A 14,253-nucleotide genomic window follows, 5' to 3' on the forward strand; every position below is an offset into this window, starting at 1 on the left:
GTAATACCATTCAGGACATAGGCATGGGCAAGGATTTCATGTCTAAACACCAAAAGCAACGGCAACAAAAGCCAAAATTGACAAATGGGATCTAATTAAACTAAAGAGCTTCTGCACAGCAAAAGAAACTACCATCAGAGTGAACAGGCAACCTACAGAATGGGAGAAAATTTTTGCAGTCTACTCATCTGACAAAGGGCTAATTTCCAGAATCTACAAAGAACTCAAACAAATATACAAGAAAAAAACAAACAACCCCATCAAAAAGTGGGCAAAGGATATGAACAGACATTTCTCAAAAGAAGACATTCATACAAGCCACCGGCCCCTTGAAAAATGCTCATCATCACTGGCCATCAGAGAAATGCAAATCAAAACCACAATGAGATACCATCTCACACCAGTTAGAATGGCAATCATTAAAAAATCAGGAAACAACAGGTGTTGGAGAGGATGTGGAGAAATAGGAACACTTTTACACTGTTGGTGGGATTGTAAACTAGTTCAACCATTATGGAAAATAGTATGGCAATTCCTCAAGGATCTAGAACTAGATGTACCATATGACCCAGCCATCCCACTACTGGGTATATACCCAAAGGATTATAAATTATGCTACTACAAAGACACATGCACACGTATGTTTATTGCGGCACTATTCACAATAGCAAAGACTTGGAATCAACCCAAATGTCCATCAGTGACAGACTGGATTAAGAAAATGTGTCACATATACACCATGGAATACTATGCAGCCATAAAAAAGGATGAGTTTGCATCCTTTGTAGGGACATGGATGCAGCTGGAAACCATCATTCTTAGCAAACTATCACAAGAAGAGAAAACCAAACACCGCATGTTCTCACTCATAGGTGGGAACTGAACAATGAGCTCACTTGGACTCGGGAAGGGGAACATCACACAATGCGGCCTATCATGGGGAGGGGGAGGGGGTAGGGATTGCACTGGGGAGTTATACCTGATATAAATGATGAATTGATGGGTGCTGACGAGTTGATGGGTGCAGCACACCAACATGGCACATACATATGTAACAAACCTGCACGTTATACACATGTACCCTAGAACTTAAAGTATAATAAAAAAAAAAAGAGAAAAGAAATCGTGATTTTCCAGGGGAAGAAGTAATAGGATCCTAATGGATGTGGAACCTCTTTTTTGTTATTTTTCTGTATGTTCTCAGAATAATGCCCACTTGTTATCCTGGATTCTCCTAAGAGTAAAATGAAACTGTGGTCATCGGCATTATCATTGTCATTATAATCTTCCTCTTTCTTCTACGCAAATAATCATTTTTGAAAACACATAGAATGGTGAGTTTGTATGCTGTGTAACATTTGCTCTGGACATCCTTAAGAACATGAGAAATGTTACTTCAAGTCCACTAAGTCTGTCATAGGTGAGAATAATTTCCTGACTGGGGAAATACGTCTTTTTTTAATAGTTCTTCTATTTATACTTATAGGTAAACCTTTGAATTTGTAGGCAAAAAGCATTGCCAGAAGCTCTTATTTGGAGATACTGAGGCATGTGTTAATCTGGAAATAAAGAAAAACCCTCATATTCAAACCCAGCAATGAATTTTATGGTGATATTGTAGACTAATTGTCTTATTGTTGTAATGCATTATTTAACCATGCAGCCCTGCCTTTCTTACATGCACACACTATTTAATTCCTTGAGCCTGAATTTCCTTGTCTGTAAAATGGAGATAATGTATATGTGACTTGTAATGATGTTGTGAGGATATAAATAATGAGGGAATAATTTAGCAGAGCAACTGGTACTTAATAGGTTCTCAAGTTATTTCAGTCTAACCATAAAAATAATATTGCCACTGGCTTTGAATTCTAATTTCATTTTTCCATATGAAGTGGACAACAGCTTAAAAATTATAAAGGTTTCAAATAGTTTTACTACTCACAACCAAGACACACTGTATAGTCCCACATCAATGGATCTTAGTAGTATAAGGAACTGAATAGCAAGGAAGAAACTGAGTTAGAACTCTGGTCTATTTTAAATGATAAATACTAACCGTGATGTAAAACCATTTATGCGTTTCCTCAATAACTCTACTTTGAAAGTGCACACCATTTTTAAAGTAAAAACACATTTACGATTGATAGTAAGAAAAATTTACTACTTGTTCCTACATCAAGGTTATAGATCAAATAATACAATGAAGGTATTATACGTATTCATAGATATATATGATTATAGTTTACACCAGCCTATCACATGAATCAATTTGTAAAAACTCTCTTGTTTCCAAAGAGAGTACATATGTTATGGCCTCTACCATGGAAACTAAACCAACTTGGAAATAGCAATAATGTCCTTAATTCAGTAATTCTTTTTCTTTTAGATGTGTTTTTCCTCTGGGTAAACATGTCTGCACACTGGAGTTCTTTCTAAATCTGAGTGTCCTTTCTGGCCATATTGAAGAATGTGCTTACTGTACTGTTTCATTAAACTGCTGTGTTATCGGGTAATTGTTTAAACATAATGCCATAGCACTATCAAAAGGAAAGGTGAACTAATGGCATTTGCAAATGTCAGGGATTATCTTAACACTTTTATTATAGTTTATAAAAAGTAGGTTCAGGGCATTTCGTGGCAATTATTTCTACAGAAATTGGTTATTTAAATAAATTGCTAATTATCTGAAGATGACAGTATTGAAAATGCTACTAATGAGTTGTTTAATAAGTGTAGCTTGTGGTGGCCACCTACAGGTTGAAAATAGAAAGAACATACGTATAGACTAATTATGCCTAGTAAATGCCATATATTTTTCTCTCTAGTGACAAATTTAAAGACATTTAGCTCTTCATGCCATCTTTTGAGTGTTGGACAGTATAGTGAGTTTCTAAGCTCCTGATAAATTTGGTTTTGGATCTAAAACAAATTTCACTTTGCTTCTGTAATTGTCTTTGTCCTATTATTCTTGGACATAATTATCTTTAGTTATAGCTGGTATGATTTTATAATTTATCATCTGAACTGGGATACTTAATTTAGACCAAAGGTAGATAGCTATTGTTACATCATGTAATTACAAATAAATATGGGTATAATAAACTGGGGCTCTCCTGGGCAAACTGGGCTATATGATTACTCTGGTTGTGCAATTACTAACTATTCTACTTCTAATTTAATTTTTATCCAACAATTAATATCATGCCTATGTTTATATAATGCTAATTTTTATGCTTTTATCATACCTGAATAATATATCTTTATTAATTATAACAATTATTATTATTAACTCTTCTTTCTGAAGCTTAATTTATATCCAGACATTTAAAATCAGGAAGCAGCATAGCATTGTGGTTAAGAGCATGGTATTGGGAGTCAGGTAGGCCTGATTCAAACACTGTACCCACACTTTCTAACAGAGTGATCTTGAGCATGCGACATTTATCCCTACTGAATCTCAGTTTACACGTCTATGAAAATAGAGACAGAAATACCTATTTCATAGTAATGTCACCAGCACAATGTATGCAAAAATAAATAGGAAAATACCTGTGATTTAGAAAATATTCAAAAGAGGAGCATTTATATTTAACATATTTAATCTTAAAAGTTCATTGTAACTCATACTTGCTTCTTTTCCAAGTCAATCACTGATATCTATTGGAAAACTGTAGAGCATGTAAAATTGCTCTTAAACTACCAAGAAGAAGTTATAGTATCCCCAAATTTTGAATTGGAAGAGAAAAACTAATCCAATATTTCCTGTAGTACAGATAAGTCTTTCTGTTGCATCTTGCTGTCAAGTAGCCATCAAGATTCAAGGAACAGGGAAGTCCCATTGTAGCTACTTTCATTGCTGAATTTACAATAAATTAATTATAAAAATAAGAATAATAAAATCAATCATGTATGCTGAAATGTTCATTCCAATTTTCTACATAGGATAAGCCCTTTTTTTCATGGTTATCCTTCAAATATTTGGAGACTGTTTATAGGATTTCTTTTAATACATATAGATGTATATGATATGTGTGTAAGAAAGACAGATGAAGAGAGATCATCCTATTCACTCTGTTGTGTTTGTAGATCTTTTATCTAAAATGTTGGACACAGAACCAAACACGTTCTTTGTAATGCCTTTACTGTGGGATTCACCCCCTTTCCCAGAGATGATACCTGTGAACAATATGAAATTCAACATTATATGCATTTGCATGCACACATAATAAATGTAATCACGTACTTTTTTGCCAACAATGGTACCATACCATATATATTGCTCTGCTACTTGTGATTAACTCTTAACGTTATAAATTAGAGCTATTTGCATCTCAATTTTAAAGATTTTCTAGTATATCATACATTGATAACTATAATTTATTTAATAGAGTAACTACTCGTGATCCTTTAGATTGTTTTTCACTACTTTGCTACAGAAAATAATACTTCCAGGAACATAGTGTATATGTAATTTTTTGTCTAAGCACTAACAGAACAGATTCTGCAAAAAAGACTTAGAATATGTATATATTATACACAGACACACACACACGTTGCAAATCACACTTAAAAATCTAATAAAGATTTATTCACACAGATACACACATTTACTACCATAGACTCAAGCTACGAATATTCATAATTTGAAAACTAATGAAATAGCATATGGATTACAAAAGGATCCCCAAATGTTATATCTAGGAATAAATATTAACAACCCTTAAAAGTTAAGTGTTTATCCTTATATGGTTATAGCTGAATGTTTATTTTTCTGATCAATTTTCTCTAGCTTTGACACTAATATTAGCTTATATACAGTATAAGTTAGGCACTGTTCCAAGTCCTTCCCATGAGTTTTATCATCTAATACATCCCAACTCCCTGGAATATTATTAGTATTAATGTCCCTGTTTTTCAATTAGGGAAAACCGGTGTTTTAGGCAGTTGAGAAGCTTGCTTTGTCAAAGCCACAATTATATAAAGCAAATGGTCTGAGATTTATACCTAATTGGTTGGACTTACTCTGTGTTCTCATAGCATCAGGCCCTACTGATACTAGTTTTCTTAGGCAAAAACAATCCAAAGATGATCCTTTTTGTAATTGCTGCATAGTTACTTCTCAATAATAACTGAAAATGGGAACTTTCATGTCACAGAGACTTGATATTTAATCATATTACATCCTTTTTAAACTGTGTGACACTAGGCAAGTTATTTATTCAGCTTGAGCTTCTCCTTCTTTATGTACAAAATAGAGAGGACAGCGCCTAGCTTTAAAGTTATAATTAAAGTACACAGTGTACATGAAACCCCTGCCTCAGTGTCTGCACGTGGAAATCACTCTATGAATGAGTGATCCTACTCATTCCACTAACAGTAGCTGACACTTTCAGAACGGAGAATGGCTCTCTTTGGTAAATATTATTAATTCTCTTGCTAAAAATAAATGCCTGGCACAGGCTAGGTACTGAGTTATTTAATATGAATCCAGTAGGAACATATTGAATGCATTATGAAGCAGATAAACATAGCTATGAAGATATGAAGACTTGGAGAAAATATGAAAAATTCAACTAAAAACATTTTCAGAAGAAAATTTTTAGCTTTTCTAAAAAAACTAAATTTAACATCAAATAATCAACTTTATTTTTTCCCTTTCTTCTCTTTAAATTACATATCTCTACATCTAACCCTAGATCCTTTTAGTACTTCAGTTTCTGGTTGAATTATGCAAATATTCTCAGAGGACTCTCATCCATGTGTAAAGATGTTATTTTTAAATAGCTGTGTCTCATGTGTTTATTAGTATATTAACTTCATTAACATTTTACACTTGTTTTAGTAAAGCATAAATTTGTTGGTGCTTCATTTATACATAGTTTATAAAAATCAATCTCTCACCTCCTAAATCCTTGAAATTCTTGATTTACTAATTTTTTTTTCTTCTGGATGATGCTAAAACTATTAACAATTAGACAGTCAAGGTTCAATTTCTAATGAATTTGTTATCCACTTAATTCATTATATTTTAATTAATGTAAGCAAATTAAAACTACATTTTCTTTTCGCATACACAGCACGAATGAGTATTATAACCCAATTTCTGTTTTATTGCCAGCTAGAGCTATTATCAGGGAGTTTATTGTGGACTTAGTTCTAACAATTAATTGTGTAACAGTCGCTGTCCTAGGAGTCAAATGATTAGGGGGAAAAAAACAAACAGAATTAAACTCAATTATTCAAAATTCCAGTTATTTAGCATATGTCCCATACTCTCTTGCTCATTAAAAAATCCTTTTTTCTTCAAGGATTTTGTCATGCGAAGTACATCTCTGCCTCCTTTTCACCAATAAACTTGAGTTCAGATATTGTCATTAAAATCCATGTACATTTTGCTTCTCAAAAAAAAATTCTTAAATATATTGATGTCAGCCTTTGAGACTTTTTTCCTTTGGAGTCAAAGTAATCTTCTTCAACATTATGACACTGCTAAATGGCAGCTGTTAAGAAAAGAGAAAAAGGAGGGGATGTGTGTGGTCCTCTTAAGGTTTCAGAGGATAAAGTTCTGTCATCACAGGCATCATGCTTTTGTCTCCAATTTAAAAATTGGTTTTAATTCCATCACTAAACACACAAGAACACAGAAGGCAATGTCAAAGTAAACTACGTAAATGCTGCCTCTGAAAGCAATTGTCCTTGAGGGTAGTACAAATTATAACAGCAAACACTTCTACAATTTTTATTATGTAAAATAATAAAAGTGGCCTTTTAATAATTTTATTATAATAATAATAAATGGCCTTTTATATATTATGTAATTTATTCTTCAAAACAGTTCTATGAAGATGTTATTATAATTTTTATTATTTTATAGATGACAAAATTGAGATTCAGTGAGATTTAAAATGTTTCACAAAGTCACACAGCTTATAAATGAAACTTAAGATTTGAACCTCAGCAGTTGACCCAGTTGTCTGTCTGATGTTGGTAGCTAGTTCATCCTCAAATTGCCTTCTGGATAGAATTCATATTAATAGTATTTATAAAATGTATAATGTTCTAACAAATGTGAATTGTTTCTAATGGAATACTGGTAGAGAATGAATAACTGGATTCAAATTATTACCTTGAAATAACCTACTACAACAGTAAGACCTGGTGTGTTGTGAGTCAAGCGTAGATATATAGTTAGGACACAAACTGATGAACCAGGAAAAAAAAGCCATAGGTGCTTAAAAAATATTTTGTGGATAGACAGATGAATGGATAAATGAAGACTGAGTAAGGAACCTGATTGTCATAATACATTAATACACACATATCAATATATAATACTATAGCCAATGATAGCGTGTCTGAAATTGTATTTAAAATGATATCTGACAAACGAGAGTTCATTTTCTTAAGAAAAATACTTTTCACCAAAATCAGATTGATTAACAATTCAAAATCTCTGGATTACTAAAATGTTTTTCTAAAACATGAATCAATCCAAAAATGTTCTGTGTAGTTTATCTAAGACAATCTGTGAATTTGACACACTGATTTGTATTTTAAATTGTGACTACATGGAGGGCCTAGATTGATTAGAGACCAAAAGTTACAGTTCAGTCTAGTCCACCAGGAGAGCCACATAATGCAAATCAAAGTTCTTGGTAGCAATGTTGCAACTCGTAAGTACAGTTCATTTTTTGTTTGTTTGTTCAAACCTGCAGCTTGTTTCAAAACGTAGGAACTCAGAATGGCTTGATTTTTATTGGAGAATTCCACACAGTTGAAGCAGAATGACTTGATGTAACTGAATTCCCCATTAGGTTCAACTGGCCACCCCATGTAGATGAGGGCTTAATTTAAATTGCATGTTACCTATTAGTTCATTTAAGTGTATAGGATTTCAATTTCTTGATTTAAACCTTGTTGTTTCCTTAAGGATAGAGCCCATATACACATTCCTTGAACTTCTCACACTGGCTTCTTCCTCCCTAGTCTTGGGTCTAAAATCATTCATGGCTGTAGCAGTGACAGAATTTTAAAAGACTTTTATCTCGATAATTGTAATTCAGGAAGTCTTTATGATTTTCATTGGCATATGTACAATTTTGTATGGCATTGATATATGTATTTTCTTTTAAACCAAAAGTTTTATTTTTATCTTGAACCTATTATTATTTCATTTGTCATTTTAAAACTAAAAATAAATTCTGTATAACAATTTAGAAAGATCTTTTTATATACCTTCAATTTCCTTCTAGAAACCATTCTTAGTGGGTGAAGTCATTCTTAAAACCTATTCCCCATAAAAATGCTGAGAACAAGTAGATTATATTTCATGTTAAATCAGTTGAGCTATAAAAATCAAATTGGGTTTATAATGGAAATAAAAACTGACTTTACTATAGTCCAGCAACAGAGAGATCATTTCTTCATTTTTTTGGATCTCATTTCCTCAGAGAACATAGTTACTCTTACATTTAAAAAAATACTTTTATTTTTGAAATGTTTTTCTGTTCATTAGGTACATTATAAAAATCCTTAGAAAGGAATAAAAACATAAATTAGAAAATGTCTTATTGACCTAATTGAACATCTTCAAATGGCAATAAGAATTTGCTGATTTTTTTAACACCTGTGTGGTAATGTTGCCCTTTAAGTGTCACTGGTTGATTTTTCAAAGCTGTGTTGCCATTTTATGTCCATTAATATCAATTGGAATATGTGGCCAAATCCCTGTATACCACTTTGAAATTTTACCCCTTACTGTTAATGATAGTCTTCTAACAGTGGAGGTAGAAATAAATTATTTATCTACTTAGCTCAAATTTACTCTCTTGGGTCAACTAAATAAGGGGGAAAAAAACCAATATTTCTTTATTACTTCAAAGTAGTGTGTATGTAAAGAAGCCATTGGGTTAATATGTATTGACTGTGTCAGTTATATTGTGCAGAGATAGCTGTGTGTCTATCAAAAAGTTTGTTATAGATTTCTTGAAAAATGCCTTCATTTAACTTTTATTGTTATGTAGATTTTTTAGTATAACTAAAGATGCATATATACATATGTGTGTTTTTGTATTCTCACTATAAATTCTGTCCACTATTAGCCTTTTTAGGTTAAAACATAAAAACTGCGAGGAATCACTGATAGATAATATAGAATTAGAATCTTAATGTCCATTTTCTAATTTGCCCAACTTAACACTTTGTGTTCAAAATGTCTGTTATGAATTTTGAAGTGTCAGTACTCAATATTCCTAACTAAGAAATACTATGGTAATATGTAGAGGAAGATGTTTTAGGTGTGGGAGCCACAAGTAGACATTTCCACAGACATTTTTGTGTTGAGTACAAAAGCATTAGTCGTGAAAAGGTTCAATTTTATCTGAAACAGATATGAACAGGATAAAAAGAAAGCCACCTATATTTTATTTTATTATTATTATTATTATTATTTTTGAGACGGAGTCTTGCTCTTGTTGTCCAGGCTGGAGTGCAGTGGCGCGCGATCTCAGCTCACTGCAGCCTCTGCCTCCCGGGTTCCAGCAATTCTCCTGCCTCAGCCTCCTGGGTAGTTAGGATTACAGGTGTGTGCCACCACGTCCAGATAATTTTTGTATTTTTTAGTAGAGATGGGGCTTCACCAAATTGGCCAGGCTGGTCTCAAACTCCTGATCTCAGGTGACCCATCTGCCTCGGCCTCCCAAAGTGCTAGGATTACAGGTGTGAGCCACCACTCCCAGCCTCTTTTTTAGACTTTCTTTTTTAGAGCAGTTTAGGTTCACAGCAAAATTGAGAAGAAGGTACACAGATACTCAGTATATCCACGGCTCCAACACGTGCATGACCTCCTTCATTATCAACATTCCCCACTAGAGTGATACATTTGTTATAATCGATGAACTTGCATTGACACATACAGCCTAATCACCCAAAGTCCAAACTTTACAACAGGTTTCACATTTGATGTTGTGCATTCTACAAGTGTAACAGATACATTCTCTAAGTGGGTTTTTTTTGTGTGTAAATGTATAACAACATGCATCCATCATTATAGTATATACAGTATTTTCACTGTCCTAAAAATCCTCTTTGCTCTGCCTGTTTATCCCTCCCGTTCACTCCTTACAACCACTGATATTTTCACTGTCTCCACAGTTTTTCCTTTTCCAGAATGTCATATCGTTGGAATCATGTGGTATCTAGCCCTTTCAGATTGAAAGCTTGTTTTTTTAACTTTTTGTTTCTTTTCTTATTTAATTATTTTATTTTATTTTTTAAATTAAATTTAATTTAATTTAAAGTTCTGGCCAGTTTTTAAAGGAAAGCTGTGTGTGATACCTCAGAGTAAGCACTCCAGTAAATACATATTGATATTGCTGGTGACTAGTGGTGGCGGAGGTGATAACAAAGAACTCACCACATGAGGCTGAACCAGTTGTTTGGTTATGGTGTTTGTGGAGCCCTGGTTTAAGGCAATGTCATATTCTTGCATAAATTGAACTGTCTTTAGTTCAGAAAATGCTTAAAGGACCCCTGACTTATAAGGGAACACCAGGAATATCAAATTATATTCCTTTATTATGAAAGCATCAATGTACTCTGGGATGTTTAACATTTGAGAATTCAAAGTAGCTTTAGTACAATATATTCATTTAAAAACTAGCCCCAAAGTATTCTTTCCATCCATACAATTTTTATTACTATTAGGGAATAATATACTGGTAATGTCTGGCTAATTAAATATTTAAATACTAAATGCAAACACTCTAATTACTGGATTCTAGTAAATTATCTTTAACTTGATTAAAACTTTCTAATATGTGAAAAATTGAATTAGACTCCCTATTTTTTTTTTCAAATTGTGGGAAGTACATATAAAAAGCAACATGGAATCTGTAAGTTCATCAGCACCTTGCCTTTTTTTACAGAGTCTATGTTCACAACAGCTGCTTAGTACTCTGCAGAAACATAACATAGCTGTATGTCTATTGATGCACTATATGTGATTGTTTTTCTTTTCAAAATCTGCTGTTCCTTGTTGTTTTTGTTTGTTTGTTTTTGAGACAGAGTCTCACTCTGTCACCCAGGCTGGAGTGCAGTGGTGTGATCTCGGCTCACTGCAACCTCTGCCTCCTGGATTCAAGCAGTTCTCCTGCCTCAGCCTCCCAGCTAGCTGGGATTACAGGCGCCTGCCCCCACGCCTGGCTAATTTTTGTTTTTGTATTTTTAGTAGTGATGGGATTTCGCCACGTTGGCCACGCTGCTCTCAAACTCCTGACCTCAGGTGATCCACGCACCTCGGCCTCCCAGAGTGCTGGGATTACAGGCATGAGCCACCGATGCTCAAATGTTCTATGTAGTCTTTTACACATTACTGTATATCAAAGTGTAATATGCATATAATATGCGTGCATAAAGAATTCTGTTTGCTACACCTACTTGTATAACATGTCTAAATTCAATATTAGTATCAAAGTCCTTAAAATTAAAAAAAAAATCCATTGACAAATTAACACACCTTAAAACGTAGCATTTATATACTACATATGTACACATCTTGAACAGAGGTAATTTGAAATTTGTCCGGTATGACACCATCATCACATGATAGTAATAGAAGTAAAATAAGACAGTATACTCAAGTGGTCAGTGTGCTAACCATTGATTATCCTGATTTTGTGTAGGGACAGCAATCAGACCTATTGCTTTGAGAGCTGTGACCTCCATTGCTCGTGCTCTGCCTGGATTTCCCATTTTGGCTACTGGTGGAATTGACTCTGCTGAAAGTGGTCTTCAGTTTCTCCATAGTGGTGCTTCAGTCCTCCAGGTAATCATTGTGTTTGTCTGTCCCTTTTAAAAGTCTCCATCTCACAAATACAATGTAAGTTATGTGACCAAAGGAAAATAGATTCTTTTTTGGGCCTCTTGAAAAGGAGGACATTTGGGATCAAAATGGCAGCATGTATTAAGTTCCTCTGATGAGTTAAGAAGAGACCTGAGGTTTATTTCCTGTCCTGTTGAGGGCTTATGAACCCACTGTGTTTTTCTAATATATTTATTCACCCATGTGTTTCTGAAATAAATGAGATCAGGTACCCAAATGCATACTGTCCTACTGGAAAAACAACACATGAGGAAATCTGGGTAAAAGTAAAATCTCAATTGAGAAACAAAATGAAATCAAGGGTGTGAAAATCTATGTCATTACTGAATTTGATCCTGAGGTTCCTGGCAGCCAAAGAAGGAAATTATTGGCTTTATAACTTTTAAAATATTAAAATAAATTGGTTGTTCAGCTTCTTGTAGTACAAAGCTGAGGGAACTTCTTTCTTCCCTTGTCCTCTTAAAGGGATGCTGTGAGATGTAGTGAATTGTACTCTTAATAACACCCCTAAAATAATAAAAATTAGACTTTAAAAATTATTCATATACTTTTTAAAAATAATGTTGCTCAACATGGGCTTAGTACTATCAGCACATTTTAGCATAAGAATTTCTCATTCAGGTTTTGTAGTCTGAATTGACCTACGGACAAAACTTTTTATATGACTAGACTGTGAAGTCACTGGTAATACTCCATTAATAATGACTTCTCACTACTTAGCATTGATCATAATTGGAAAGCAGAAAGTTTAGCATCACATATTCTCTGGCAAAAGGGTGGAGTGTAAAGAGTTCATGTTGCTAATTTGACAATCAGAATTAACATTGTCCTATGAAATACCTACAATCTAAGGTGGAAATACTATGTATTAGAAAGCTAATGGAGGCAGACTTTTGCTTCCAAGAAGATGGAATAGATTTACTTTTCTCTGTGCCTCCCACAATATACAACTAAAGACCCTTATATATAAAACTCATATAAGAAGACTGAAAGGTGGAGAGAAGGCAGATTGGCTAGGGATCTCAAGACCCGAGAAACAACACAGTGGTGGGTTACCTGGGATTTTTTTCATCACATATCTCACACTTGGAGCCAAAGAAGCCCAACAACCCAGAAACAACAATAGGCACAGACAATTTGCTCTCTCTAACCAAAGAACCAGGAAAGGGGCAGCCTAGCAAGAGAGAAAACTTTTAGACATAAATCCTCTACTTTACCCAACACCACAGATAAATATTCCATCCCTACACCCATCCATGCAAGCAAAGGACAAGTAGGGATCTTAGATGTCCACCCTTGCCAAGCAGTCTCACATCCCCACTGGGGAAAAATGAGCCCTCACCCCCATCCCATGTCAGAAGCCTGGACTTCTACCCTCACCTGAGAGTAATGAGGTGTCCCTCTTCCTCCCTTCTGCAGTAGTAGTAGAGGAGGTCTAGTAGAGACTCGGGACCTTCATCACCACCATGTGGTAATAAGGCCACTCTCCTTTCCTCCTCCTTACGGTGTCAGTGAAGGCCAACTAGGGAGCAGCAACAAGGCGTGCCTGCACCTCTCAGCCAGGGGTGTATCAGTGCAGGCTTACTGGAGAGCAGAATTCTCACCTCCTTCCAGCAGTAACCAGAAGCCATGCCCCTCGGGTGTCCAAGAAAGCCAAGTAAGATACCTGGGCTTCTGTCTGGCATTAAGGAGGTGGCGTTCTCCACTTCCCCTGCCAGATTGACACCAAGGAAGGATAGCAGAAACATAAAGTTTAAGTAAGATCGAGAGTCTCTTAATATTATACCAAAATTGTCAAGATTTCAATTAAGAATTACTCATCATACCAAGACCCAGGAAAACCTCAAGCTGGATCTTAAAAAAGAATTGATAGATGCCCACATTAACATAACAGAGATACTATAATTATCTGGCAGAAATCTTAAAGCCTCCATTATAAAATTGCATTAAGCAACTATAAGTGTGACTGAAACAAATGAAACAACAGAAAGTCTCATCAAAGTAGTTAGAAGATTTAAAGATGCAAATTTCGGACTTAAAAATGTAGTCACTTAAATACAAAACTCAATTGATGTGTTCAATAGTAAAATGAGAGAACATAAGAAAGAATCAGGGGGCCGACACGGTGGCTCACGCCTGTAATCCCAGCACTTTGGGAGGCCGAGGCGGGCGGATCACGAGGTCAGGAGATTGAGACCATCCTGGCAAACACGGTGAAGCCCCGTCTCTATTAAAAATACAAAAAATTAGCCGGGCGTGGTGGCGGGCGCCTGTGGTCCCGGCTACTCTGGAGGCTGAGGCAGGAGAATGACGCGAACCCGGGAGGCGGAGCTTGCAATGAGCTGAGATAGCGCCACCGCACTCCAGCC

The 14,253-nt window shown here is 34.9% G+C and overlaps 1 protein-coding gene across 2 annotated transcripts in view; it reads left to right on the top strand.

The window, feature by feature from the left end:
- Positions 1 to 14,253, top strand: part of DPYD (dihydropyrimidine dehydrogenase) — an 875,732-nt gene that overhangs the window by 701,642 nt on the left and 159,837 nt on the right. For both annotated transcript variants that reach the window (XM_023231016.1, XM_023231017.2), the window contains exon 19: positions 11,685 to 11,827. In XM_023231016.1, coding sequence (XP_023086784.1) covers positions 11,685 to 11,827 — 143 coding nt within the window. The remainder of the gene's footprint in view (positions 1 to 11,684; positions 11,828 to 14,253) is intronic.

This window comes from Piliocolobus tephrosceles, chromosome 1 (genome assembly GCF_002776525.5).
Source record: "Piliocolobus tephrosceles isolate RC106 chromosome 1, ASM277652v3, whole genome shotgun sequence".
NCBI classification, from domain to species: domain Eukaryota; kingdom Metazoa; phylum Chordata; class Mammalia; order Primates; family Cercopithecidae; genus Piliocolobus; species Piliocolobus tephrosceles.